Source organism: Idiotropiscis lumnitzeri, chromosome 19 (assembly GCF_059441095.1).
Source record: "Idiotropiscis lumnitzeri isolate Australia: NSW breed Sydney's pygmy pipehorse chromosome 19, RoL_Ilum_1.0, whole genome shotgun sequence".
NCBI lineage: Eukaryota > Metazoa > Chordata > Actinopteri > Syngnathiformes > Syngnathidae > Idiotropiscis > Idiotropiscis lumnitzeri.
Window position 1 is genome coordinate 8,481,688 of NC_142409.1, and position 24,188 is coordinate 8,505,875.

General features: G+C 41.8%; 2 protein-coding genes and 1 pseudogene across 3 annotated transcripts; 1 reads left to right on the forward strand and 2 right to left on the reverse strand.

Annotated features, from left to right (window-relative positions):
- Positions 1 to 180: 180 nt before the first annotated feature.
- On the reverse strand, positions 181 to 15,035 carry ubr2 (ubiquitin protein ligase E3 component n-recognin 2). Its single transcript, XM_088283066.1, has 46 exons — positions 14,928 to 15,035; positions 13,008 to 13,291; positions 12,619 to 12,697; positions 11,867 to 11,977; positions 11,565 to 11,695; positions 11,291 to 11,429; positions 10,864 to 10,926; positions 10,655 to 10,775; positions 10,449 to 10,556; positions 10,197 to 10,285; positions 9,991 to 10,089; positions 9,621 to 9,784; positions 9,365 to 9,464; positions 9,151 to 9,279; positions 8,883 to 9,066; positions 8,552 to 8,613; positions 8,340 to 8,450; positions 8,200 to 8,265; positions 7,988 to 8,104; positions 7,853 to 7,916; positions 7,622 to 7,746; positions 7,363 to 7,415; positions 7,172 to 7,274; positions 7,041 to 7,089; positions 6,792 to 6,946; positions 6,586 to 6,688; positions 6,408 to 6,517; positions 6,236 to 6,319; positions 5,982 to 6,163; positions 5,675 to 5,886; positions 5,494 to 5,587; positions 5,176 to 5,337; positions 4,990 to 5,078; positions 4,844 to 4,904; positions 4,592 to 4,740; positions 4,441 to 4,496; positions 3,458 to 3,554; positions 3,311 to 3,378; positions 3,069 to 3,207; positions 2,894 to 2,984; positions 2,460 to 2,587; positions 2,235 to 2,343; positions 1,810 to 1,941; positions 1,566 to 1,736; positions 1,387 to 1,488; positions 181 to 1,164 (listed from the first exon to the last, which is right to left on the reverse strand). The coding sequence occupies exons 1-46, from the start codon at positions 15,012 to 15,014 to the stop codon at positions 1,023 to 1,025; spliced, it is 5,274 nt and encodes a 1,757-aa protein (XP_088139192.1). The 5' UTR covers positions 15,015 to 15,035; the 3' UTR covers positions 181 to 1,022.
- Positions 15,036 to 15,875: 840 nt separating this feature from the next.
- On the reverse strand, positions 15,876 to 17,936 carry LOC148318347 (uncharacterized; annotated as a pseudogene).
- On the forward strand, positions 15,962 to 23,280 carry LOC148318348 (voltage-gated potassium channel regulatory subunit KCNG3-like). 2 transcript variants are annotated; one of them, XM_088283597.1, is made up of 4 exons: positions 15,962 to 16,254; positions 18,565 to 18,927; positions 19,443 to 20,175; positions 20,846 to 23,280. In XM_088283597.1, the coding sequence occupies exons 3-4, from the start codon at positions 19,601 to 19,603 to the stop codon at positions 21,471 to 21,473; spliced, it is 1,203 nt and encodes a 400-aa protein (XP_088139723.1). In that variant the 5' UTR covers positions 15,962 to 16,254; positions 18,565 to 18,927; positions 19,443 to 19,600; the 3' UTR covers positions 21,474 to 23,280. The 2 variants fall into 2 exon arrangements, with proteins under 2 accessions (XP_088139723.1, XP_088139724.1); XM_088283598.1 differs by having other exon boundaries at positions 19,446 to 20,175.
- The last annotated feature ends 908 nt before the right edge of the window (positions 23,281 to 24,188 follow it).

Genomic DNA, 24,188 nt, shown 5'->3' on the forward strand with positions numbered 1-24,188 from the left:
AAATATTGGAAAAAAAAAAAAATCAGGAGTGAATTTCAGTTACAATTAATTGAAATTTTGAACGGCCTTTTTTTTTCTTTTTTTTTTTACATTTGGGTTGACTTTTTGTCATACTAGGATTGGACAAGTGTGCTATTTTATTTTCATGCACTGAGCTCACAAGAATACCTCCAAACCTGCCTCAATTCATTTTTTTTTATTGTTAGCTATTCTTATACAATTTTGTACATAGTATACTAATTTATACAAGAATTCACATATTGACAAGTCAAGATTTGATAAATGAAGCCAGAGAGCGACTTGGCAACATGCTGTGCAGATGCGAAGAAACTATCCCAAAAAAATAATAATAATCCATCACATTGTGACACAAAATCTGCTTTTTGACAAAGAAATGAGAGAATACAGTAAATAAAACGCTGCTTTCCACTTTTCAAAAAAAAAAATGCACTCAGATGGAAAATCTCGCAAGTCCCAGACCTTGGAAAAGATGAAGCAATGAGCAGTGTAAAAGGAGGTCACACCGCAAGGCTCTCTCGGCAAGCAAACACACGAGGCAAAAAAAATAATTAAAAAAACGTAAAAAGCGTATCACGAGCATCAGCTGATAAGAAAATGCTGATAAGCGACTTGATATGTTGTAGAAGTCCTTCATAGCCCGTCTCTCAACTGAGTCTGATAAAAAACAAAAAAAAACGTGAATGCCCTGCTACTTGTTCACATTTTCAGTCTGAGAGGTGAAGGCTTTCAAATTCAGACGTCATTTACGCTGATCAAATTCAGAGCCAATCAGATGCAGACTAACAAGTTACAACCATCATAGGCTGATGTGTTTCATTTTTTATTTTTTTTGCTGTCACGTTTGTCTCTTTGATAAGTGGAGACAAAAAGAAAATCCCTGAAAGCTGATCTGAGGTCATCACTGAGCGGCAAGCAAGCTCAATGGCCGTGAAGCAGGAGAACGAACAAAAGAAAAAAAAAAGGGAGGGGGGGGCGGCTGATTCTGCTTTCCAATCACGACATCACAGGTGTTGCCAGTCAATGGCCACCAGCGACTGATTGGCCTCTTGAGCATGACCTATGACCTCGGCGATGCCGTGCTGACGCCATAGACGTTCGATCTTCCTGTAACGATCCACGCAGAGATGGAGTGGGTTCCCCCGCCTGTAACAAACGGGCACGCGACTTCAAAAATCCATTTGACAACAGTTGGACAAATTTGGGGATTTTTTAGTAGTGGGTTTGCTAGCTTTTTTTTTTTTTTTTTTAATATTAGTTTTAGTATTAATTTTAGACTTTTTTTTAATATATGGAGTAAGGCTAAGGCCTGACTAAATGAAGCTTCTCCCCTGCTTTTATAATACAATGTGCTCTGTTAATCCTTACTTGAGGCCCTGGTCAGTCTCGCCGTAATCGTCCAGGTACGGAGGAGGATAGAAGCAGCCCTTTGTTTTACCGGCCACGAACAACACCTGACTCTCTCTAACCCTGAAAAGAATCACGCAGACATATTGTGATGTATTTCATCCAGGCCAAAATATCAGCAGTGATGAGACGCGCCTTACCTGAGGAAGAGGCCGAGGCCTGCGCCGCAGGTGAAAGTGTGGGCGGTGCAGGCGCCGACATCCTCGCCGTCCACTTCGGTTTGACAGCAGTAACTCTGCGAGCACAGCATGGCGCCGCACACCAGACACAGAGTGGGAGCGCGCGACTTGTCTCCTCCTGACCGAGGGCACCTGGGGAAATTAAAACAACATTGCGCACATGTTGCCATTTACGTGTATGAATATGCACGTTTTGTGTACTGACGTAAAGCTCGATGCCTGGTTGATAAGGACGCTGTAATCTTCAGGCAGATCGATCAGTTGGTTCGACTCTCGCGGGAACCTGGTGACTCCGCCCTCTTGCAATGTCGGTCTGACGGATGAATGGCAACACCAACTGCACACACACACACACAAGTTAACCCCTCATTCCTTGCTTGACTTTATTCACCTATTGTTCGTAAAATTTTATTTCAAATCGATCTTACTACAAGTACTTTACTGCCCTCCATAAAGTAAATACTCTTGGGCTTCCACACTTTGTTTAAGTTGAATATTTCGGTTGGCTTTGAAGGTTCAGGAAAGGGGAAAAAGGGGGGAGTGAAGGAGTCGGGAGTGAAGGAGTCGGGTGAGGAGGCGGGGCCTGAATATGTTTTATGAGAAAACATAAGAATGGATATTAATCGCTACCTGTGTATGAGAGGCTCGAAAAGAGTTTGTTGGCTCTGGTAGAGTTGCAGCAGGTTGGAAGGCAGACTGAGGTAGCTACACAGCGCCTCCCACTGGCCAGGTCCTGTACCTACAACACACATACATTGTACACGTTTTTTATCATAATTTTGTGATGTGTGGCCTGCTATTGAATCTGTCTTCAGAGAACAGTAACACACAAATTTTGAAATATTGTGCTATTACCCAGCAAGTCCGTTGGTGGCGCTGTAGAGTTTAGGTAGTGAAAGAAGAGTGCAGCACATCGCAGGAACGGCGAGACGCCAGCTTTCACGCAACGCCACAGCTGCCAGGATGCAACTTCAGGTAAAACACTGTGAATACACACAGAGTTGCAGAAACAGAAACGTTATTATGATAAAAACTCAAGCGTGAAAGCCGGCACTTTCAATTTTAAAATCTTACATTTGTGATCATTTTGCATTTTACGGGAAATATTTTCTTTTGTACGCCACAATCCCACGCAAAAACTTAACTATAAAATATTCAACTAAACACACCAACATGCGTGCAAACTGGACTTGCCTCTGTTCTGTAAAAACACTAAAAAAAAAATTTTAAATTGCAATCTGGCGGTGGTTCACCATGCATTTGCTAATTTTCAGCAACGATGACCTCACCTGCCCAGGTGTTTCCTCAATGTGTTATACAACTGACACGTGAGCTCCTCCTCCTCTGATCCCTTGCTGTCCTGCTCCATACACAACTCTTCTACAAACAGACCCAACACATAAATAAAGACGCATGAAAACATAACAGGATTTAAAAACTTGTTCTGTGAGGTGTACGCAGTACCCATGTTCGAAGTGAGCAGGACTTGAACCAGGTGAGCAACAGTAATCAAATGAAGGAGGTGGATGTGAGCCGAGTCCATCGCATGCCGTCCTGACTGGTCCAAACTGTGAACGGACGTGTAGGACAACACGCTGTAAACCTGTCATGAGCACAAATAGCGAATGTCAGCAAACAATTACTTGGGCCTTGCCATCGAGTGTAAAGAATGAATATAAAGTGGACCTGAATTTGATCAAACTCACCAAAAGGTGGAACATGTCAATATCCAGGATGCTTGGAGTGTTTTCTACCTGAGAGTCTGGAAGCAGAGCTATAAAAGAAAGTTGTCACTTGTTTTTTTTGTTTTTTTTGGTGAGTGTAACACACGCAGTCAGCAAAGCTGTGTGTACCTGCAAACAATCTGATGAAGTGCGTATGCACCGCATGCAACGAGGCGGAAGTCCAGCAAGCCGAACTGAACCTGGTGATGGAGCTCAAGCAGTCGTCCTGTAACAGAACCGTTACGTCACTGACCTCGCTAGCATGTTTCAACAAAGACTTGAGATTTAGTCTAGTTTAGATCAGGGGTGGGCAAACTTTTTGATTGGGGCGGCCACAATGGGTTTTAAAATTTCACAGAGGGGCCGGACCAGCTGGACATGGATGGAGTGTTTTGGTAACCTCACTTCTTATTAAAAAAAAATACATATAGTATAAAGAGATATATATGCTTTAATTTTAAATGAAAATGAACAATCGCATTATAACAAAATATCTGTCTTAGAGTGCGCCTCCTAGTGGGGACACATCCGAATTACAGGGAAAATAAAACATGAACAAGGTTTACTTATCTAATTTTTTTTTCAAGTTCGGCGGGCCTGATTAAAACGTTTAGCAGACCGCATGTGATCATAGAATCAAAGAAAGCTACTAGTACAGTCTTTGAATTAAATATACTTCATATTTGCATTAATTCCAAGATATTATTATAGTAAATATTTGTTACAAGCTTCACTAAAAATAGTAGTTGAAAAATATGATTATTAATTAGAATTAATCATGGAAATTTATTGTGATTAATTAATTAAAAAAATCACTTGGCAGCACTAATAAGAGCATAAAACAAATCAACATTATTGTGATGTTAGACGTCATGATTAAATTTGGACATCTGCACTCTAGTGCAGAGTCCTCTCTCTTCAATTTGCTTTCGCCTGGTAAATGTTGCTGAATTTATGCGATCTACAAGGGCAAGACAGACCGCAGCCATCAAAGGAAAAAAAAAATGTGGTTCACACTCTCGGCAACCTTACGATAAATTCTGAGAGGGCAAGCTCGGGAGTGGTTAATATAAAAGATGAGGCTCATAAATGGTCTTAAGAGGTACCATTACCTGTCTGCACGGTAAACTTCCAAATAAAGGCTTCTCCTCATCCATCAGGAGACGCTCTGGAAGTAGAAGCATAGCGGTGATCGCAGACTGGATCTGACTTATTGAGTGTGTGTGGGGGTGTGTGTGTGTGTGTGTGTGTGTGTGTGTGTACCTATTGCTTGGATGGTGTACGCGCAAGTGGACCAACTCAGCACAGGCACTCTGTGGTCCTGCTCATTCGGGTTCGCTTTCAAACCCACCTTGTAGGTTGACATACTGAACGTAGTGATCATCTCAATGATGCTGCTGGAAAACGGGTTTCTAATGGGGAGCGTGCAAACGGGAATAATGGATGGAAATAGTTCACGTCAACCTGGGGCAAGTATTGATCGAGTCAGATGACAAAATATACACGCTCGCTCACAGTGGAGTGAAATCAAGTCGGAATCCTTCGGGAACTGGTGGTTCCGCCTCTTCCGTTGCATCTGGAAATGAAATCCGACACAGATGTCAACGCACGCTTACAGCAACACAAACGGAATCGACTGCGCTTGACATGACAGGACGGACCGCTCGAAGGTTTTCGATGGGCATAGTGTAGCGCTGCAATCTCCTCGTTGGTTGTCTTCAGCCAAACGGACAGACTTGGGTGATCAACACTTAAAGACAAATGGAAGAATACGATCCGGATTATTCCGTACATTTTGAAAAATCATTTTAATTCTTTAATGTAACGTGTAACATGCGTAGGCAAACCTTCGGTCGGGCGTTTGTGTATGCGGCAGCAGCGGGATGACCGTGTTGCTTAGACACTCGCACAGAGGACAAAGAAACTCTCCGTTCTCCACATCGTAGCTGGTGTGCCCTCGCAAACGCTGCTGCCTTCTCTGCTCCTTCAGCTGCACGGCCTCAAAGTACCTGAACACAAAAATGACTTAATTTTTTTTTTTTTCACTGTTGCCGGGGTGGGACAAGAGCTGCGGATGAAATCTGCTTTTTTTTTTTTTTTTTTTTTTTTTCAAAACAAATCATTTAACCTAAATTAAACTTGGGGTCTGTATTTGTAGTTCTCACCTCTGCCAGCAGGTGGCATGCATGATGTGTCCACAGCTGGTGGTGTGAATACCCATTGAAAGGTCAGGATGAATAAACAAAGGGTCATGCCGTTCTAAAAAAAATAAAAAGAATAATAAAATAAAATAATAAATCATCAATACGCTGCTGTCTAAAAAAAAGTTGTCGCAGTCAAGCACACCTGCATTGGGCAAAGCACGGCAGCGTTTTTTGGACAAAACGGTGGACCTCTGGACAAAAGCTGCCAACACCATTGCCCTGCCGTGACATTTGACCTCCTGCTCCTCCTGACAAAGGATGCAAGTCACCAGCTGACGCCGCTCGGCGCCTCTCGCCACTCTTGTGGGGCCGACGCAGACCTGAGCGTGGCAGGATGGCTCCGAGCTGGAGGGACTGAAAAAAAAGCCAAGAGAGAAATTTCCAACTGGAAGCCCATATTTTGTGTGAGTAACATATACGTCCGGGCACCAACATCCACATGAGTGCACCTGTGCTCTGCATCGCCAGACGTGGACGCCTCAAGCTCTTCTAAACTTTGCTGGAAAAGTTCTTTGTTCTCATTGATGAAATGTTTCTGCATCTCCGACATCTGAGCCATGATCTTCTCCCTCCGCAGCCGAGCCATCTCAGCCTTCCTCTTCCTCTCCGCTTTGTCTTTATCCCGTATCGTCTGCAGCGAGACAACAACCACGCTTGTCAACTATCCAGCGTCTTTAAACGGCGAAAGCAATTTGATCCTGACCTCTTCCGGTCCGTGTCCTGGGCTGACGGTAACAGTGGCGGTTGAGGAGGAACGTTCCCTAATGGTCTTGATATTTGCCACCATCTGTAAATCAAAATAATAATTCAAATAAATTCGGCGGAAACGCGGGTTCAGGTGTGGGCCAAAATAACGCTCAGTCAACATATTGCACCTTTAAGATCCAGGTGATCATGTCTTTATGAACTTCTAGGTGAGGAGCATTCTGTAGACTCTCCAGCAAAGCAAGAACACTTCCGGATGTACTCGGAGCGTCGCCTGGACCTAAAAATTAAACACACAATTTGCATTCCATGCACGCAAATAACATGTCATTAACCGTGTGCACTGACGTGTGATTTTGGCGGTATAGTTGAAGGTGATGTCATCCTCGCCATTGCCGTTTTCCAGCTGTTGCTGCTCTTCCAGCAGAGCCATGCCGACCAAATGCAGCACCTAGACAGCATCCGCACAAACAAAACCTTCAGCTCATCAAATTTGTCAAATTTCCCCACATGAGCATGATTACGCTGCACAACCAATTTGCAGCGGCTCTCACCCTCTGCAGCATGGACTCGGTCCAGCCTCCCCCCCGCGGCTCCATAGCCCACTGCAGCACGGCACCCTCCACAGTCAGCAGCACGTCACACTGCAGAAGATTCACCAGGCTAGCAAAGAGGGGGCATAGCGAGGGAGGGACGGGCGGGGCGAGGGCTGCGCGGCACACAAGCAGACGTTGCGTGAAGGATCATGCAAACGAATGCAAATATTTTTTTTTTTTACAAATATGTTCTTCGCTAGGAATCACCTGGGTCTTCTCCGCTTTGTCTCCTCAGCTTCCTCTGAGCCTCTTCAGCCTGCACACACATCCAAATGTGGCGTCAAAACAACCCTTGGACAAAATATCTCAACGAAATGTAACTGGAGCAATTTTTGTACCTTGGATTGGTCAGCTCTGCTGTAGTGGTAAAAGTAAAGGTTGAAGTGCTTGTTCCACTCAGGACGCAGTTCATAAAGACCCCGGCCTGTCACACCTGGCTTCCTGTAAATGAGGATTGTTTTCAAACTCGGTGGCGTATTTCATTTCCACTGTGCTGGACTTGAAATTAAAATGAGATAAAGACACTAACTTGAACGAAGCAACACTGTCAATGACACGCTCGAGACCAGTCTCCTTGTTTCCCTGAAGAAAAGAAAACATTTAACAGTCTATATGGATCTATAATCTATTTTTTTTTTTTATTAAAGAGGTACCCAGCAGCAAGGCAAAAAAAATAATAAAAAATTAGCGTAGCAGAGTGAGCCAGCCCTGCCGCTAACAGCTAAAAAGTTGATTTTTAAAAGTATTCTGTCTGGAAATGCGGAGAGAGAAAGGTAAAAGCGTCTTACATTCTCTGGAAGAGCCTTCACCAGCTCACTATGAGCCATAGGTCTGATTGACAACTGGTGGATGATCTCCCTTCGAACCTCGTCAAACGGCTCCACCTGGCCGACGCCTGACACGTAACGTTCACCTGACCAGCAAACATACAAATCATATGAGACCAAATTCACAATTGATTCATGAATACAATTTTTTAAAAAATGAACAAATGGAAGAAGAAAAAAAAAAAAACGCACCGATCACAGTGATGATTAAGTGGAGCATCTCTTCAATCAAGGTGTTGTTCTGCTGGACCAATTCCTGAGTAAGAAATTTGGGGTTTAAGTCAGCAAAAACAAGTGAAAACAAGAGTGTGTAAATCCAAAACGAACCTTATTGGTCGGTCGGTATCGCTTTCGGAAGTCTGCGAACCGAAATATGTGGAAAAGCTCAAAACGATTAAGAACGATCATCAGGAAGTGGTTTGGATCCATCATGGAGGCACCGGCCTGCAAAAAAAAGAAAACATCAACTAAGAAAAACAAAAACAAAAAAAAACAGCATTCTGTGTTTGTCAAGTGGAATCATTCCAGTTGGTTTGTACCTGCAGCATAATAACATCTTTGTCGAACATCTCCACTCGGCACTTGACATTGTGGTAATAAAAAATCTAAGAGCAAAAAGAAATTTATTAGAAAAAAAAAAACAGTCAAACCAATGCTGAAGACAAAAATCTTAGCTCACCTGGTTTATTAGGGAGAAGCCGTTCCTTCTCCACATCCCAGCCAGCACTTGAGCACAAAGCACCAAGCATCGCAGGGGAAGTTCAATCAAAAGTGGCGGGCTGAGTTCCCCCTGCGAGCAAAAAGACACCAACGATAAATTAGAGCTGAGCCAGAAAGTGATCAAACTCACATGTTCAACGGTTACATGCACAAAAAAAAAGTGCTACCTACCAGTGGGAGTTGTTCAGGGAGGCGAGCTGCAACGTCTGTCCTGCTGAGGAGAACATGGAGACCTGGGGAAGGACGGCGTATCAGAATAAGAATCTTGGCGTAAAATATTGAAAGGAAAAATACGTGCAGCTTTCATGGAGCGAGGGAAAAGCATTTTACCGCCTTCAAATTGAGTTTTTTTATCTTTCTGAATTTCAGCATTTATTTCCTCCTTCAGACTCAACAAAGAGGTGTATTATGTCAATGAATTACTATGTCGCTACGGAAAAAGCAAAGGCATCCTCGAGACGGACATCATGAGATAAATCTCGGAAGTCATGTGTGCTTTTACCTGCAAGTAGTCTGCAGACAGGCAGGTGGATGGACACTTTGTCCTGAGACACTCGGTACATAAATGTCTCCACACAGTGACCGGACAGACTCAAGCTTATTGGCTGTTCACCATCCGGAAGGCCGCTGTGACAATGACTGACTGCACTCAAACACTTCCTGTAGGCCTCGATCAGCACACGCTCCTGCCGTGTGATGAGGGAAGAAACGTTCATGGTTAATACAGAAAAAAATTGAGGGAATGACATGCTGAATATATAATGCCTCACATCAGTGGAGCACCACTCCAGGATCATCGATATGATATGCGTTAATTTCATCTGCAGGGTGAATGCCGCCTCCCACTCGGGTTCCATCTCGATATGTTGCCCCACTTGCCGAACGACCGGATCCATGCCCTGGAAAGACAGACGGGATTTTTTTTTTTTCTTTTTTTATTTCCTGCATTCTGTGCGTGCGTCTCCACAGTTGTATCTCTATTACCTGCATGCACTTTAGGAGCTCCAGAAAAGCATCCAGACCTTCTAGAAACTTCTCTCTGAGCTCGTCACTCCATTGAGAGGGTCGACTGATTAAGACATACCTGGAAAAATTTCAAAACAGTTTCAGTGGTGTCGTTTTTTATTTTGTTTTTTTGTTTTTGAGCAGACATAGCCATATAACAGTGTGCAGTACAAAGACCAGACAGATAATCAATCCAGTCATTCAGTAAATGGCGTGTATGTAATAAAGTAGGTACTTGAGGTCGCCAATGAGGCTCTGGACTCGTCCAAATTTGAAGGCCTGCTGGGCGGTGTAGCGGTCAAACTGAAAGCGCCCTTGGAGATCTCTGTGACGGAGATGATCCACAAATGTCCTGATGATGGTGGTCATCAGGTTCTCCTTCACCATCAACATCCGGGCCTGGAACACATCACACAAAGGCACTTGTTAAACTATGACACATAATTGTAATCTATTACGAACTTGCAAACGGTGCAAAACACTTGATTAGGAGACAATCAGTTATATATGTGTAATAAGCATCGGGTTTGCACAGCTTGAAGCAAGGACACTTTTTTTTTTTAAATAATAATTTTTTTAGGACTATAGCTTTGGAGATAACTCACCATTGTTGGCACGGTGAACAGCTGGACAGACAGTGAGGTCACCGACACCACCCTCTCATGGTCATCTTCCATGAAATCTGTCTGGAGGCGTCTGTAGTTCTAAAATTGAGACAATTTGTTTTTTTTACAGCTTCCGAGATAGCACTGAACTTATTTGACAGCATGTTTACTCCAAACAAGTTATTTTGGAACCGGGTATGGATTACCTTGGCAAACTGGATTGCAAAAACTTTCTTGTACTTGAAGTCCATAAGGAGGCTGTTCATCAACAACTGGTGGTAGATGTTCCTTGCTCCTTCACAGGGGGTGAAAAACAACAACAGTTATCAAAACTGTACTTAGGAATGAAGCAATAACTGTTGCAAGTTCATGTGACAGCAGCGAGGAGGCTCCCGGCTGATTTATACTCCAGTGAGAAAATGTTCAATATTACTGTGAAAAATAAAATAAAACGACACCTTTCCACATCTTGGAGTCGTTGAGCATCAAGCGGTCAACAAGTGATGAGTTTTCTCCTTCTGGACCTTCCTCAAGTCCCACCTGACACAGTATCCTCTTCAGGCCGTCTGAAATAAAAACACAAACAAATGCGCCCGAGCACACAAAGCAACACATTTGTTTACTCCCAACAGATAAAAACATTTGTGTTTAAATCAAGACATACCTGAGTATTGAATGATTTGTCCCAACCAACTGAGAGCTTTCAGAGCAAAACACTGATGAGCGACAACCGATGAGTGCATCACCTCCACTCTGAGAGGCTTCGACTGGCGGCTGGTGTTCCTCTGCGGACAAAGTTGGCAAGTATTCAAGCGTGATAAGTGATAGGTTTATTGTCAGGTAAGTATGTGTAAATAAATAAGACAAGCTTACCACTATAACAGTCTTGGCTTGCTCACATAACTGAAAGTCTCCATATCGAACGGACTTCCTGCCCTGTAAATGAACACAAAATATATTTCAGCACTGATTAAATCAGAGTGGACGCAATTTAGTACGCTCATTATTGCCTAATTGCCATTTTAACTCATTGAATCCATCAGACATACATATAACTTTTCAAAAACCTAGCCCCCCCTCCCAAAGACGTATTTATACGTCATAGCCTTTTTTTTTTTTTTTCAAAATCCCAAAAAACGCTGGGATTAAGGGGTTTCCTCTCGTGAAAATGTCTGGGATTAAATGAGTTTTAAATGACTTTGTGATGCTCCCCTGTAATTAAAAGTTGGGTTGATTTCAGTTCCGAGGGCGTGTTAGCAATGAACAAGCAGCTCGAAGGTAAACAAACAGCAACACTGACGTCTCTATCCACAGTGGTGGCGAAGCTGACGGCTTCTTTCTGGCTGCAGTTGACCGCCTTCTGCAGGGTGTAGATCACCTGTTCATAGGTGTGGACTTCGTCATTGAACAGCATGCAGTAGTAATTGTCTCCTCTTTCACTGCGCACAGATGGGCAACCCACAAAAGGGAGAGGATAAAAAAAAAAAAAAATTAAAAATGAAACACTAACAAAAGTTAAGTGAAACTCCCTCAGTTAGGAAAGCAAGATTGCAGTGAGATTGCAAGATACATACGGAGGTTCTAGGCCTGCGGGAAGCTGATCTTCTTGCGTCCACGTAAGCATATCCACAGCATACTTCAAGATGATGGAAAAAATGTTGTAACTGCGGACAACCATGTCAGGCGGTAGCTGGGCTGCAGGATCCTGGGGGAGCGCAAAGAGATGTTAAATAATTAAACACCGTCCATCTCCCCAAGACACAAGGTGAGAAAACTATTTATTGGTTTCATGTCGGTTTATACAAAATGCTGCAGTTTGGAATGACCCTTGTAATGCTTTTGTAGGTACTCGTGAGGAAAATAGTGGCTTCCACACCTCCTCTGAGTCTTTGTTGGTGGTCGGTGTATGTTTCTGGCAGTAAGGACCCTTCTTCCAGGCTTCAGTGTCGCCGCAGTCACAGAACCCCCCGCCACCGGACGTGGTCATCTGAAGGCACATACACATGCAGTCAGGTGGGTCACCTGCAGAAGACAAGCAGCTGCCGGCTCCAGGGTGGCTGTCACAAGCGACGTCGTGCTTTGTGCGGGTGACAGGTTCAACTTTGACCACTCAGATATGAGAAATAAATTAAGCTCACAATCTGGTAAAAAAAATAATAAAAAATTGGTATTTTTAATAAATGTGGTGCATTTAGAATTTACTCCTTGAATTCTATTAATTGTTGCCAACATAACATTCGGGATTCTTATTTGCCATACATTATGACGCTGGCCTCAGTTTGCAGATTGCCCTAAAACATACTCCCCTAGCTTTTCCCTGATGACCTCTGACCCCGTGCCTTAATAACCTTACTGATTGACAAGACGACAGAGTCACCGTAGTGAACATCGAAAACAAGAAACTGCAATATCACCTACCGACACGTACACCTATCACGCCTTGCGGCTGTGACATCATCACAACAGATGAACAGCAGGCGTGACAGAGAGTGTCAGCGGAACGCTCGGCGTCATGTTTCTCGTCTGGCAGCTGCTCAGGCTGACACACCTGTCCAATTTGCAAAAGCCTTCAAGCAGCTTGAGCTGGATACCAAGGAGATCAAATAAATGCCATGTCATGTCACTCACTCTGTATCGATGATCTTTATGAACGCTGCCCAGGAAACACTGCATGCACAAAACACAGGTGGGGTCCGCCGCACAGTCCCTAAAGTCAACACACGTCGATCATGCAGTTAGGAGAAATCATTGCATCATTTTTTTGTTTGTGCCAGGCAAAATAAAACGAATGTGCTTTTTTGGCTTCTATATCCGTCAATGGCAGTGAATGAGTTAAGTTTAAAGTCAGTACAGAGCCACCTCGAAAATCAGACTCGGAATTGTCACATCTGCGTGAAACCGCAGCTCAACCATGTCAACTGTGGTTGCGGCACGTCAGGAATGCTTGTATGTTCCAACTTGCGGCGTGTGTGTCGGTTGCCTCAAAGCACAACTGGTACAACTTGTACATATTTTACCTGCAGGAATAGGTGGGCTCTCCAACTTTGAACACGTGTCCGCAAAGCGGCGACGGCCGATTCTTCTCCTGCAGCTGAGGGAGGCCCGCGGCTGGATCCTCGCCCAGTAGCAGCCACTCCAAGGGAGCCAAGAGGAGCAGTTGACACGCCAGTTCTTCCCTCTGCTCCTCTCTCTGCTCCTCCCGACTACTACAGCCGCTGGGCCCCAAGCAAAGGATCCGGGGAACATTTTCTGCCAAGTGACGATAGACTTCCACCTGAAGGTTTGCTCCTGCCAACCACCGCTGAAAATAATAATGACATTTTTAGCATTTCAGATCCAAATGCAGACTGAGTCTACAGAGTAGAGATTAATCAGCTCTGTCAGTCTTCGTTTGTGTCACCAGTTGAGAGTCGGTGACCTAGTGACTAGTTCAGCACCAGCCAACAAACAGCTACCAGTTCAACACAAAGCGATGCTTGGTGGGAAAATTATGTTTCCGCCACCTCGGAATTAGTGCTGACTTGAACTGGTTCTAAGAATTAGGTTCACTGTTTCCTCAAAATATTCATTATCCATCCATGTATTTTCTTTTCTATTTATCCTAACTAGTGTCAGCAGCAAAATTTTAAGGAAGCGGACTCCGTCAAAATATGAGTCACCTCCGACTTAAAACTATTGAAGATGAAAAGTGTTGCACAAAAAAAAGGATGACAAGGAAAGCCAGCTTTGACTTCAAACTGCATTAGATAATTTCATTTTCTTTTATATTGTAGTCTTTATGATGATCTAAGAGAATGAATGGTCAATAATATTGAACGACATAACCCTGATGTGCTCAATTGGTCAGAGAAAGAAAATATTAAATGGCTTTTGATGTTTTTGTAATTGAGATTTTATATCGAAAAGAAGAAAAGATTTGAAAGAAAAGATCTGTTTTTGACAAATTCTTGTTATCAGTCCTGGTGCCGAGTCATGACACAATAAAAAAATGTTTTGTATTTATTTAACAATATTTGATTCAAATAAAAACACCATTTCATTACAACTGCAAGACTGCAAGGTTGTGCATCTGTAGGCATTTCTAACTTGATGAGATGTGGTCTTTCGGGATACCTATCTCACAAGACAGTCTACATAATTGAGGGATTGTTTAAACTGGGACGTGGGGGGAATCTTGAAAAATGTTTTGAAATTTTACGATCTTGAATTGAAAAAAATTATCAAATTAGAAATTAAATAGATGCCTATATGCTGTGTCACTATCAAGGCCACACTACTCACATGCAATTGGCAGGTAGCAAAAGCAACAACACTTGTTTAATAACAACTAAATATATTTGAAAAACATCAGAGGTGGAAAGCAGCAATGCAGATGCTGTGAATTCCACCCCCACTTCTTTGTCACATGCATCAACTCAGTTTATACTCCCTTCCCTTCCCACCATATCGTTTCATTCGTTGCCATCTTTCTCAAACGTTACCATTTTTTTTTATTTAGGACCCTTGGAAAGTGATGACGTACGATTTCGACAAATGGTCAAATAAGATGTGATGATCGAGAGTCACATCAGCTGGAAATGATATGAAACAAAAGACGATTGGGCGAGGAAAAAAAACATGATTGTTGTTTAGAAAGGGAGAAAGTAGTCGAAATGCGTTGGATTGTGCTGTTTTAAACGGTTTAGTCGGGAGCGCTCTATCGACAGTTTGTGCTCACGGTATACGTCAAGGTTGACACACTGACGTGCTGTTTTTGACAGGCTTCAGCTGACATCCAGATGTTGTATACATCACTAAGAGAAGCTAACGTTAGCATTAGCTTTAGGTAACCTAGTGATCAGCGAATTAATCCCACAAACGCGCTTGGCAGGTCAAACGGATCAAAGTGGCGGAAGGTCTGTTCGTCACAAGAGCGGAAAGCTGATTGAAACGCTTACCGATGCGGTGTCTTTGGCGGAGAAATTCAAAAATTCCGAACATAAATCGGACATTAGTGTTCTTCTGTCGGGCTCTGCCTCAGCCATCTTTTCTCCCACAGATCTGTGGCGAAGACGAAGAACCCGGAAGCGGAAATAATTCGTAGTCAGGGGGGGGGCGGAGCCTTGTTGTCGAAAACAAAACCGTTGAGTAGAGGTGTAGCGATACTTGAGTACAAGTATGAGTATCTGATCAAAAAGTAACTTTCAAAAAAGTTAAAATCACCTTGGAAAATATTACCTATGCCAAACATTTTAATTGAGTTGTGGCTGGTAGCAGCTCTTTAATTTATAATGCTTTTAATTAACATATTAATAATCATTAGTTATACCTAGTAATTTTTTTCTCTTGATCCTAATGGAAGTGTCCCTCGAATGCTCAGAAGGCACAAAAAGCATTGCACTATGAAAAGCTATTTAAAAGTTGTTGATGGGAGGACAAATCTTACAGATAATGTGGAATCTGTGGTATCTAATAATGCAGTGTATCTTATATTTTGCTGACGAGCCTGAATTTGTGTTGGCATGATGGTTGGGAACAGCATTTCTAGTTTGCTGATTGGATAATGTCAGAAATATGGTGTCGGGCGGTAACATGGAAATACAGAGTAGCAGCTTATGAAAAAGCAGTTTAAAAAAAAAGTGTCTTGGATTAGATTGTATTGTGGAAAAACAAAAGTGTTCTCAGCAATATTTTAATTCCACTCATAATGTGAGCCTACTCACTAATTCTGACCGAAGCGCCGTTTCTCTGCAGTCATGAATAAAGACAGGATCTGCTGGATTGTGGGTTGCTGTTTTTTTTTTTATTTGCATACTTGATATAAGGATGTTTATTTTTACATTCATAACACTGTTATTACTCAGTTGGAAAATATGCTTTATTAAAATCATCACACACATCGACAACTACTGATGACTGCAATTCTGACATGTCTTCAAAAAAAGCACCATGATGACATTAAAATTGCATCTGCCAAAATGGCGGACCTCGAGCTCCTCTTTGTGCACCGTGAGGGTCTTAAATGATTCCTCCAGCTTTTTCCTCCAGCTTTTTCACTTGTTCAAGGATCTCCTCAATGGCGGAGATCGTCTTCGCCTCCTGCTCGGCCTGCAACTGATCTTCCAGAGCTTTTAGCGTATCTCGTATCTCCGGGGCCTCCGCTTTGAATTTGCCGAGCTGGGAGGACATCTCTTTATTCTCTGCCATGAGTGTGGAATTTTCTTTTTTGAGGTTTTGGATCAGCTCATCCTTTTCGGAGATGGCCCGTTCCATGTGCCACCGCAGGTACTCCATCTCGCTTTGAAAATAGCAAACCGTGTCCACGTTGTGCTCATGCATGCTTTCCAACTGAGTGCAAAAATGAACAGCCATCTCATCGATGTACCATTGCATTCCCACCCACTGAGTTTGAAATTGGGCAGCCGTCTCCTGCTCTCGGATCGCCCACCACTGTTGCCACTGTTCATTCACGCCCGCGATGATGTTTTCCGAGTTGGACTCGTTAGGCTTCTTCAGAGCCCTCAGGAGCCGCTGCCTTTCGTGGTCGTGTCGGTGATGCTGCATCACCAGCTGCTCTCTCAGGGATGCTTTTTGTGCCGCTAGCTCGCTGTTTGAGAACTTGCAAAGGGTGAGGCCGTTCTCGGCGGGGTGGCGGTAACTTCCCCTTGGGGTCATCCCAGGGTGCAAATGATGATATCGCTGGTGGGGGGGGGAAAATGAATCAATCAAAACAGTTAAAATGTCGAATATACACAATAAAATCACATACTCCCATTTTTTTGGAGGATAGGTACCAAACTCTGCAACAAATAATTAAAATCAATCATCCCCAATCAGGTTTGTACTTTTAATTCTTATAGACGACACAAGATTGCGGCAAATGACTACTTTTGTCTCAATGACCCAACATATAAATTAAAAAATCATCAGAATATCATGAAAATAAATGATTATACTTAATTTACTTGAAACATAAAATGAATATTAAGTCAGCTGAGGTCATATTAAAAAGTGATTAACAGCCATTAGAATACACCGTGGATATAATAAGTCTACACACCCCTATGTTGAAATGAGGGATTTGTGACACATAGAAAAATGAGACCAACATAAATATTTTAAACCCTTTCCCACCATTAATGTGACCCATCTGTGCAACAAAATCCTTTTTTGAGAGGTTAAATAACTCGTGGCTGTGTTGAGAAACGCACTCACCTTCAACCATTTAAATTGGATGGTCATTCAGTGTTAGCAAAAAAAACCTGAAACGCAACTACAATTATATTGCATTTTCCTAACAGCTGCACCACTAAAAAATGCTCTTTGAGTTAAAACATTAGCGGTAACAAAATCTCGTTTCACCAGATGATCCTAGATCAAAGATGTCACGATCACGGCATACGTGACCTCACTCACGTCTTGCCACAAGCTACAAGCGAAAGGAATAAAGTTACAAAACCAAAAAGACGGCTGTGACAAATCAAGTTTATTCGGGGTCAATCGGAGGCAATCAGAAATGACAAGTGTGTTCAATCCCTTTTAAATTTCGTTTAAATCTGATCGGTTAATTCCGAACAAAGTCACATCCTAGTGTGAAGATGAACTTTAAGTTCCACAGGTCATAGGTCACATTAAGGGTGGAGATAGTTTTGAAATAATGTATTCATGTTGTTTTCTTACAAAAGCACGACATTTGATTCACCAAACATCCTTGAAACAGATAATATAATTCAGAAAATCAGATCGTGCTCAAATGGGATATGACAGAGAATGTTATCCTGACTGCCAAACATTCCAACTTTTAAGGCATTATACAACAGGGGGGCAATTAAATGTAGGTTGTTAAAAGTACTAAGAGGTAAACTCGCCCTGTTTGGAAAGCTCCCTTTCGTAAAGTGCGAAAACGGCTTTTTATAATTGCTTCCAAAGCTCCTTTTCTTTGCGTTTCCCGAGCAACTTTTCTCCATCGTAATGATTGTTGCAAATTGCCAGGACTGAAGATGCTCTTTAATGGTCTCTTATTGGGTTTCTTCCAGTGACTGAGTCTCTCTGGAGTTCTCTGCCTTAATTAAACATGCACTTAAGTGCGTGGAAAACGGACACTGAAGGACACGCAGTGATTGGGAAATAAAGCCGCAAATTATGAAAGATGTAAAAATCATAAAGAGACAAAAGCTTTGAAGTCGTGTGGGGGGGGGGGGGGGGCGAGATGCTTATATATGTTCTGTATGACTCGGAAAAACAAAGCCAGCCGGGAATATATAATTCTTGGATGATATTGTGCATTTATTTTTTTTCGTTTTTTTCTGACACGTCAACTCACATTCCACAAACATGAAAGTTGTCAAATTGTGAATTTTGTTCTTAGTAACAGAAGACCAAAGTGTGTACTTTTTTTTTCAAACTTTTATTTTAAAGTATATGCATGTGTTAGTACTAAAAACGCGTTGCAGTTTGTCAAGAAATCCAAAAGAGGGCGCTATTTCGCCACAGTCAATCATGCTCCTTATTAATAAAATGGATGATTCATCTTTGCCATGATTTGATGTAATAACATGAAATAACGAATTTGAATCAATCAATCCTTAATTCCAGGGATGTCTGATGAGGGAGGAGGATGGCGAGGCGGAGAAATGAGTGGGAGAGGGAGGACGAAAGATGAACAGGAGAAGCCCAAGAAGGACAAGGAAGCGAATGAGGGAGGTGTTGCAGGGCAAGTGTCTCACTCACATCAGTCACTGAGAAGCATTTATGGCAAATCATCTGCTCGGAACGACCTTTTTTTGTTTCTCAATATCATGGGACACTCATACCACCAGAGGGAGGAGGAGGAGGAGATAGAAGAAGCTTGTCGGGATTCAGACTTATAGATTGAATGAATTCATCTGTTTGGCTGTTAGAGGAGTAAGAAGTTTGACAAAAAAAATGCAGGATTCACTTTGGTGAAGATATTTTGAGGTAAGTTTGTAAATAATGACCATCATCAAAATTTATTAAATTCATTTAGTATTTTTTTTGTGTTTGGAACAGGCTAAGGTTCAGGTCATTTAGTTCAGTTTTATCATTTTGTACTGTGGCTCGGCTTAATAATTGAGTGAGTGGAAGTGATTGTTGATTGTGTGCTAAAAAAAAAAATGGAGAGAAATAGTTGGCTGCAACTAGTGTGCATGAAATCAGTTATATGGGACATCTGCTATTGCTAACTCTTCTGCCCAGAATTTATTTTTTTTTGCTTCATAGAAAATCAAAAACAGTTATCACATATCGTTAGAAAATATTCTGTCCCACCTGTTACCTTAAAAAATGACTGACTTTTATCCTCAATATGAATTTGACTCCAGAAAATAATTGTAATTTAAATATTAATTTAATTTGTCACATTTATTTCACAGCTGTTGGGTAATAGGCAGATCCTCATAAAGTATCGTATTTGCTTTAGATTTTGGTAACATTTTTTTTTCTTTTTTTTGAAGCAGTATAGAAGAATGCTGATCAAGCAAGGATGGAAAATCCTTCCTCTTTGAGATGGACACAAATCTGACAGTTTTGATAGTTTTATAAGCGCGTAAGAAAACAGCCTGTTTCAAACAAACACTAGAGGACACCGTTTGGATTTTGCCTCAGACAGAAGATGAAGTTTGGAAGTAGTTTTTGCACCTTGAACGTCGGCGGTCGCCGATTTCCCTTCTCAGTGGAGCTGATGAAGCACCTCCCACTGAGCAGACTCAGCCGCCTGTATCGCTGCGTGTCCGAAAGTGAGTTGTTAGAACTGTGTGATGACTACGACCGTGACCGAAACGAGTTTTTTTTCGACCGCCACTCCGAGGCCTTCAGCTTCATCATGCTGTACTTGCAGCACGGCAAGTTACGCTTTGTTCCACACATGTGTGAACTCTCCTTCTATAACGAGATGCTCTACTGGGGCCTCGAGAGCGCCGACCTGCAACTGTGCTGCCAGCGGCGGCTGGATGAACGTTTGTCTGACTGCTTTGTCCACTTTTTCCCCGAAGAGGAGCCGCAAGACTCGGACGAAGCGCCGGATCATTGGCTGGAAAGGATGAGGAGGACGTTTGAGGAGCCCACATCCTCGGTGGCGGCACAAATCCTGGCCTCGGTGTCGGTGCTGTTTGTTCTCATTTCGATGGTGATGCTGTGTGCGAGCACCTTACCAGACTGGAAGGCTGCTGAGACGCAGGATGAACACAGGTAGTATTATAATATCGGTTGTCCTTCGGTGGTTCCAATTAACAAAGAGACGGGCATTCTTGAGAAGAATATTTTTGCCGAAGATCGTACTTGGTGAGTTCTTCGGGTCGAGAAATGGCCAATGGCTATGACTGCAGTCTTCTTGTTTTGTAGAGCTCAGTAGAGGTGTGCGGTTAATCGAAATTCAATTACGATTACAAAATTGACGTAATCGTAAAAATATCTTTTTAAAAAATTGTTGATGTAGTAATAATTTTACAATAGCTAAAACTATAGTGAGTATATTCATTCAAGTTTGAAATAGGTACTGAAATTGTTCACATCTTGCTTTTATTTTAAAATAACACATTTTATCAATTTTGTTCAGTCCAAAAGGAACGCACGTAATTATAGCGTTTCAAAGAATTTGATTTATCGAAATATTTTTTTAGATTTAAACAACAAAAAAATGATCGTTTGAATAATTGTGATTTCAATTATTACCAAAAAAAATCATGATTAATATTTTCTTTTTTTTTTTTTTGCCCAACTCTAATTTCAGATTTTCTTGTGTGTATACTGTAAAAACACAAAACAAAAAGGTTGCTTTTAAAATGTCCGTATAGCAAAGTTGCGAACAATGCAATGATTTAAACATCTCCATCCTCTCTTATTTATTGGTTATTCCCAGGATCATCGAGGCGGTGTGCATCGGTTGGTTCACCGCCGAGTGCATTGTCCGATTCATCGTGTCTCGAGACAAATGCGAGTTTGTGCGCCGTCCTCTGAACATCATTGACCTGCTGGCCATCACTCCGTATTACATCTCCGTAACCGCCACCGTCCTGACGGGAGAGAACTCACAGCTTCAGCGAGCCGGCGTGACGCTGCGGGTGCTGCGCATCATGAGAATCTTCTGGGTGATCAAGCTGGCGCGTCATTTCCTGGGCCTGCAAACCCTCGGCTTGACGCTGCGGCGATGTTACCGCGAAATGGTCATGCTTTTGGTGTTCATCTTTGTCGCCATGGCCATCTTCAGTGCGCTGGCGCAACTTTTGGAAGGAGGAAACCAAGACTATACCAGCATCCCTGCTGCCAGCTGGTGGGTCATCATCTCCATGACGACAGTGGGTTATGGAGACATGTACCCAGTGACTGTGGCAGGTCGCGTACTGGGCGGGTTCTGTGTGGTGAGTGGAATAGTGCTCCTAGCACTGCCGATCACTTTCATTTATCACAGTTTTGTGCAGTGCTACCATGAGCTGAAGGTGCGTTCGGCACGCTGCATACGCAGTTCATCGACTGATTTCATTGACTGAAAGACACTTTATGGCGACATAGGAAATACTATCCAAAGGACAGAGAGTCTGTCGAGTCTTTCTTGTTAACATGAAAGTGCAGATTTTGTTCAAAACTTATTGGGCCTTTTTATTTATGTATTTATTTATTTATTTGTTTGTTTGTTTGTTTTTTTATTTTTTTATTTGTTTCCTTTTTATTTATTTATTTATTTTTTTTAATTTATTTATTTATTACATGATATCATATTTTGGGCAAAAAATATTAAATAATATAATATATAATTTCTGAGCCCTGAGCAGCTGGGGTGTCAAAATGGCCGCCTATGAGATGTGCAAAATCGGGTGGATTTTACTGCTTAACTCATATTCCACAAATTCAAGATTAATCAGAATGCCGTGTTTCAACCAATGGGGCTGCATGGAACAAATTTTTATTTTGTACATTGTTGGGGTTGACTTCCCCTTTAAGATTGTACTAATAGGCTCACTAGTTGTGAAAAAATATTACTAGAATTGTATTACTAGTTTGAATAAAAATGTTATAATATGCCATTGGCACTTCAACGAAACAGTGACGGTAACGGGGGCTGACGCCTCTGCCAACACACCTTCCCAATTCGCATTCACAACGCAGCACACTGCTGTCGTATAACAAATTGCAAATCTGCCACGGTGCAGTCTTTGAACTGCCTTGCTTCCCTCTGCACAAATTCCAAAATAAAAAATAAAAAAACTGGCTCTCGCCTCCAGCAGAGCCAAGGAACATCAGACTGCTGCTCTCTGAGGTACCAAACTTTGCTTAACCTCCTTCTGCTCCTCTCTGGATGTGATTGTGACTTGTTTCATCATTGAATATGAGTTAAGTGGTAAATTCCACCCACTTTTTTATACATCTCAGGGGTGGCCATTTTGTCACTCTGTTGACTGAAAATGACATCACAGTTGCTCAGGGCTCAGGTCACAACTAATCAAGGCTCACCTGTTTTCTGAAGCTGAACCCTTTCCAGGGAATATTTGGTGACGGAATAAAGCATCTTGTTGGAATGACTTCATTCGAGGCGGTTTGCCCCGCTGCAATTCAGACGGAGTCTGCGGTGATTCAAGCCGGAAACTCTCCGGAGCACCGAGAGTTTAGCAGACGGTCTGCAACTGAATATGTTGGAAGAGTTTGGACTGTATCGTCAGTTTCCATGGAGACAGCAGACTCAGAGGCGAAGATGAAGTGGCGGAAATGTCAGGCTCCTCGAGCTGCTCGAGTGTGAATGTCGATTATCTCACTCGTATCGTTTGCTTGGAAAAAAAAAAAAAAAGGAAGGCTTAAATCAAATCCCGGTCTTTTAAACGTTCGACCTCAACTTGAGATCAAACAAAAGTTTTTATATTTTGATACATTTTTGAACATTGCTGGTGGAACAATTGTATTTTATTGATTTAGATTTTTAATGTTGAGCAGCATGATGTCTTAAAAAAAAAAAAATCCTAAACCATATTTCCTCAGCATATGTATATAAGTGTTTCTGATTTTTTTTCCTTAATTGCTAAATAAGAAACAAGTTCCCATAAACCGAAAAATAAAGTTATTTAAAATTAGGATGTAGTACTATAAAGGCACAATGATAAAAAATGAACACTGGAAAGCCTAAAGTTATGTGTGTTAATTATGAACGTATTATTACACATGTATAACAGCTAAGAATGTTAAATGGTTGCTAAAAAGTGTGTCTTCTTGGACGGAATATTTTTATTGCCATTATTTGTAATGAGGAAATTCTAAATCGCGACAAAGTGTGATTTGATCAACATTTTATATGGAAACCAGTCTCTGTAGTACCACCCACCAAGTGTGAAATTAAAAAAAATGTTTTTTTCAATACTTGTCTTTGTCTGAAGAAGTGCATTTTAATATTAACGATGCCCAACCGAAATATTGCTATAAACTTGCCTTTGCGGCTAATTTCTGATGAAGACAGTCTGACAGAGGATGAATGAAAGTAACTGAGAATGTGACAATATTCGTAAATCATTAGAGAGTGTTGACTTATCATATCAACACTGTCACACGTTGCAAAATATTCCTCAGGCATGACAACAGACAGCAAAGGTGCGAAGGATCACATCAGCAACGCTTCTTTTTGCATATGAGTCACAAACGATTTGTCTTCTCTGACAGCGACGGATACAAGTTATCTGGGGGAAGGGTGTGTGTTTAATATATTCATGGTTTACAGTTTTATTTGATTATTTGTCAGGGTTTTATTTGTATGCCCTGAAGCGGTGGAAAAAATTATATGACTTAAAAATTTGATCATTAGTACTTTGCATTGAATTTAGTTTTTCTTTGAATGTGGAAGACCTTGAAAACCCACTCATATCCTTTTCATCTTCAACATGTCACTTCTCCTCCTCCTCCTCCTCGTGTATCTGTTAGTCTGTAGAGTGTCAGAGTGTTGCAACAAGAACGAGGAAGGAATACAGTACAGTACTTCAGTAGAATGTACCAAAAAGACTGTTGGTCAGTATTAATCATAATTTGTGTCATTTGATTCACATCAGCAGCTTTTCAATCTACAGCTCTGATGGTCTTGACAAACACAGTAAACATTATTTTAAAACTCTTAACATAGAACAGGAATTAACAGAAATGCACTGCCTGTGTAAGTGTATTTGTCACTAAATTGACAAATTAGAGCGATCAAGGGTTTTCTAATCTAATTTCTAAATCTAAATAAATCC

What these genes read in the sequence shown, in the direction of transcription:
- ubr2 (XM_088283066.1), bottom strand. Translation starts at nt 15,014, where the DNA reads ATGGCTGAGGCAGAGCCCGACAGAAGAACACTAATGTCCGATTTATGT. An exon ending in CTTAATCATCACTGTGATCG is followed by an intron (nt 7,747 to 7,852) that starts GTGCGTTTTTTT and finishes TTTGCTGGTCAG; the next exon opens with GTGAACGTTACGTGTCAGGC. An exon ending in TGAAGGCTCTTCCAGAGAAT is followed by an intron (nt 7,416 to 7,621) that starts GTAAGACGCTTT and finishes TCTTTTCTTCAG; the next exon opens with GGAAACAAGGAGACTGGTCT.
- LOC148318348 (XM_088283597.1), top strand. Translation starts at nt 19,601, where the DNA reads ATGAAGTTTGGAAGTAGTTTTTGCACCTTGAACGTCGGCGGTCGCCGA. An exon ending in GAGACGCAGGATGAACACAG is followed by an intron (nt 20,176 to 20,845) that starts GTAGTATTATAA and finishes GGTTATTCCCAG; the next exon opens with GATCATCGAGGCGGTGTGCA.